At 33.1% G+C, this 5,156-nt stretch overlaps 1 protein-coding gene across 1 annotated transcript in view; it reads left to right on the forward strand.

The window, feature by feature from the left end:
• Window positions 1-4,922: 4,922 nt before the first annotated feature.
• Window positions 4,923-5,156, forward strand: part of LOC111369685 (importin subunit alpha-like) — a 4,022-nt gene continuing 3,788 nt past the window's right edge. Inside the window, exon 1 of the mRNA XM_022991289.1 lies at window positions 4,923-5,103. Coding sequence (XP_022847057.1) covers window positions 5,077-5,103 — 27 coding nt within the window. The 5' untranslated portion in view covers window positions 4,923-5,076. The remainder of the gene's footprint in view (window positions 5,104-5,156) is intronic.

Consider the following 5,156-nt stretch of genomic DNA (forward strand, 5'->3'; position numbering starts at 1 on the left):
ATGGTTCTTTTAACAAATTATATCATAATTTTTTGCCTTTTATGTTTAATAAGTGAAATTTTATGAAGGAAAAGGAATTGAAGAAATGAAACAAAAAAAGGGCGAAATTCAAAAGTTTGGGGGACCAAGTTGTTACAATTCAATAGTTGAACTGGACCATGAATCGAAGATTGAAGAATTTGGACATATTTTGGAAAGTGAAGGACTTGAATTGAACCAAAGAATACACAAGTTACAAGAATAAAAGGGCTTAAGGACTAAAATTTATTATAATGAAAAATTGAGGACTTGAGGGGTAATATATCAAAAAAAAAAAAAAAAGGTAGAGTCCCTTTTAGAATCAAAACTGTGGGTGCTAGGTTTTATATATATATATAGATACGAAAAACGGCGAGGAGGGAGGCATCCAATTTGATATATTTCATCCAATATTTGGTGGCTACAATTTTTATCAGAGACACGCAGGAGAGAGGGGGCAGTTTTGGGAGGAGAGCCAATATCACATATCAACACACGACAACCAATTATATATAATTTTCCTATAGAATTGAGGCTGAATTTGGAGAGACACGCACAGAAAATCGAAGGAGAGAAAGGGAACACAATAGATTCAATTTTACAAGTTATTCACGTTCCGTCAATTTTCGGTGATGTCTTCCATAATTTCTTATTTTTCTTTCATTAATATGTGTAGTTAAATCTAATTTTAGGACAAACAATGTATCTATTTGAGACTTTTATTTGAAATTCTTGTTATTTTATATTTTATGTGTGAATTTTAATTATATTTTTAATACTTTGAATTTTCTGGCTAATTATTCAATGATTTTGTGAACAATAATTATGTAGAGATGTGGATTCTTGTTTAGACCACATAATAATTACCGCGGTCCTATAGAAATTCTTAGAACTGTTATTTTGTTTAATTAAATTTAATTTGCATAAATATGTGGAATTGAACTAATTAAATAGGCTCGACGAGAACTCGAGAGGGGTAAGTCGAATACAATAGAATAATTTGACCGAACACTACTTTAGTTTTATGAATCTCGATATTAGAAATAAAGGTGATCAATAGGTGAATTTGTTCTGTCCTAACCTCTATTTATTATTTGAATTCTCACTAATTTTCTGTTGCATTCAAGAAATTTTTAGTAGTTAGATTTAAAAATCATATTCAATCATTTTTTTCATTTATTTTCGTCAAATAAAAGTTAATAATAAATTGAATATTAAAGTGTAGTCTTCGTGGGAACGATAATCTGAAATCAAAAAGTCTACTTTACTACTTGTTATGATACGTCCACTTGCAGGATAAAATCGACAATAATCAATTTTAAATTCTTTAGTAATATTTAAAGAAAAAGCAAAACCCAAAAGCTAAAAGTTTTGCCCGGTGGCCTTCGAATTCTTTAACCAAATTCAACGACAACTAATGGTGGTGGGGTGTATGTTAATTAATGGTTATTTTGCACTGTATCCCTTTTCATTTGGGGTTCTAGTTGGATTAGTACTTGACTTATCAATCCTAACATCCTTGAAATCATGGGGGGGATACAAGGAGAGATGACCAGGCTACAACGCCTCAATACTTTTTGGTCAATTTGTCTTTAGTCTATTTTATCATGTGTTAAAAGTCTTAAATATCCTTCGTTTAAATGCCTCAAATGCCCAATTTGAAATCAAAATTTACCAAATTTCCAAACATAAATCATCATTCTCATTCATTTTTCATACCCAATTTAAAATTAACGATAAAACGACATGCTCCATTTTTAACGTTTGAGGGTCATTTTAACCAATGTCATGTTCATATAATTTTATGCTCTCATATTCACATAAAAATTAATGACGATAAATTTTAACTATATTTGATGTGAAATTGAAAGTCCATTACCCAAAATGACTTGTCCTGATAAACGGATAGGTGACGTGTTAATTGATTTCGTGTCTGTTTCACAATATACTCTTCCGTACCCACATAAAAATGAACATGGACAAGTTTGTACTATATTTAGAGTGAAATTGATACCTGCTAACCCAAAATGTCATGCTACCGCTTTAAATGTTTAGGTGTCATTTTACCTAATTTCGCATCCATTTCACTTTATTTTCACTCATTCGCACATGAAAATGAACGGATGAAAGTTTTCATTAAGTTTTGACCCCATTGTCGATATAAAGTTCACGCTATAATTACCAAAACTATCATTCCGGATGTAAACTACACCAAATTGAACTATGAATGAAGGTAAGTAATCAAAATTTCATTAGATTCTGATTATGAGATAAGATAACAAATTAGCTCATATAACTTGTATAAGTCTTCTAACATGTTCCAAGATTTAATTGACCGTTCTGGAGTGAAATTAAGACCTCATGACCGAAAACGGCATGATCATGCTTTAAATTGCTAGGTGTCATTTTCACTATTCAAGTTCGTTTCATTTTATGTTCAATTGTATGCTTGTAATATAACATAAATGAATGCATATTTTCACTACATTTGAATGTTAAGGTCAATATAAAAGTTCATCCAATAATGACCAACAGTAATATTGCATTAATAAATTATACTAAACTTCAACATGATCAAAAAGTAAATAACCCTAATTTCAATTATAAGATAAAATACTCAAAAAATTAACTCATTTAACTTGTATAACTCTTATAAGATATCACAAGATATGATCAGTTTAGGAGTGAAATCGATACCTCTTGACCCAAAACAACATCTGATCATTTTAAACGTATGATTGACGTTTCCATTGATTTAGTGTTCGTTTCGGTTCATTCACGCTAGTGACCACCTAAAATTTTTGGGGTGAAAGTTTTAACTACATTTCGACATTGCGGTCAACACATTTGTTCAAACTATAGTGAGTCACTCCATAATTTGGTAGGAAACTACACTATACTTGAAAATAAAGAAAAACGTAAGCAGCAAGTATGGTATTCAAAACATAGTACACGTAGTCGTTAAATGTGTACGAGTCATGTATGATATTTCAGAGCATATTTACTAGTTTCGAAGAGAAATCGATGCTCCATGACCCAAAACGGCATCTGATCCTTTTAAATGTACTGCTGACGTTTCTACTCATTTAGTGCCCGTTTCGGATCACTAACGCCCTTAACCATGTGAAAGTTTAGGAATGAAAGTTTTAACTATATTTCGACGTTGTGGTCAACACATTTCTTCAAACTATAGCGAGTCGCTTCATAATTCGATAAGAAATTACATAGCACGTGAAGTCGTTCAATGTGTACAAATCATATATGATGTTGAAAAGCATGATTTACTAGTTACGTAGTAAAATTGATAGCCCATGACCCAAAATGGCATCTGATCATTTTAAAAGTATAGTCGACATTTCTACTCATTTAGTATTTGTTTCGGTTCATTCACTCCCGTAACCATGTGAAAGTTTAGAGATGAAAGTTTTAACTACATTTCGACTTTGTGGTTGACTCATTTGTTCAAACTATAGTGAGTCATTTCATAGTCCAATAGGAAACTACACTCCACTAGACAACAAAGAAAAATGTAATAGCAAGTATGGTATCCAAACACATAGCTTGTGCAGTCGTTCAATGTGTATAAGTCATGTATGATAGTTCAAAGCATTTTTTATTAGTTTCAAAGTGAAATCGATATCCCATGAACCAAAATGGCATCCATTCTTGTTAAACGTATGACTGAAGTTTCCATTCATTTAATGTTCATTTCAGTTCATTCACATCTATCACCACATGAAAGTTTAGAGAAGAAAGTTTTAACTACATTTCAACATTACGGTTGATACATTTGTTCATGTCACTCCACAATCTAGTAGGAAACTACACTACACTTGACCATAAAGAAAAACGTAAGCAGCAAGTATTATATCCAAAACATAGCATGTGTAGTCGTTTAATGTGTATGGGTTATGTATGCTATTTCATAGCATGTTTTACTAATTTTGGAGTGAAATTGATACCCCATGACTCGAAATGGCATTCAATCATTTTAAATGTATGGCCAACATTTCTACTCACTTAACACTAATTTCAATTCATTCACGCCTGTAACCACGTGAAAGTTTTAACTATATGTTGATCTAGCGATCGACTCATTTGTACAAACTATAGTAAGTCACTCTATAATCTGGTAGGAAACTACGCTACACTTAACAAAGAAAAATGTAAGTAGCAAGTATGGTATCCAAAACATAACACATGTAAACGTTTAATGTGTACGAGTTATGTAAGATGTTTCAAAGTATGTTTTACTAGTTTCAGAGTGAAAACGATACCCCGTGACTCAAAACGACATCTGGTAACGTATGGTTGACGTTTCTACTAATTTGGTGTTCATTTCGATTTGTTCACGCCCATAACCATGTGAAAGTTTAGGGATCATTTTGACTTTGCAATCGACACAGTTGTTCAAACTATAGTGAGTCACTCCATAATCCGGTAAGAAACTATACTACACTTGACAATAAAGAAAAAAAATAGTAGCAATTATGGTATCTAAACCATAGCACGTATTGTCGTTCAATGTATACGAGTCATGTATGATGTTTCAAAGCATGCTTCATTAGTTTCAGAGTGAAATCGATGCCCCGTGACTCAAAATGGCATCTAGTCATTTTAAATGGAGGGTTGCCATTCAATGATTAGGTTTTAGGGTATAGGTAGCGGCGAGCTAGGGTGGCAGCCCTAGCTGGATCCATCGGGATGTTCAGACTGTAGGGAATGGAGTTGCAGACACGGCATGGACGGAGATGGAGGAAAACTGGACCCTGTCACCTGGGCCTTTTTTATTTTGTTGTTGGGCTGATTTTCTTCACAATGGGCCTATCGTTGCTTAAAAATCATAGGCCCAAATCAATTACCTAATGAATTGTCTTGGTCCATAAATCATAATCCATATAATTTCATTTTCCCTTCAACTCCAAATTTCATTTTCCCCCAAATCGTAAAACTATGAAAGCTGAAAGAGTGAAAGGTGATTGGGGGGATTGGCGAAGCTGAAGGAAGGGGTTGGCGACTGGGCGAACACGAGTGTGAGGAGGAGGAATCGTGACAGCAATGAACTCAGTGACGAAAATAAGAAAGGTAATAATGGTTTATTATCGCCTTCTTCTGGAGGGTCAATTTGTGATTAAATG

Source organism: Olea europaea, chromosome 20, assembly GCF_002742605.1.
Source record: "Olea europaea var. sylvestris chromosome 20, O_europaea_v1, whole genome shotgun sequence".
NCBI lineage: Eukaryota > Viridiplantae > Streptophyta > Magnoliopsida > Lamiales > Oleaceae > Olea > Olea europaea.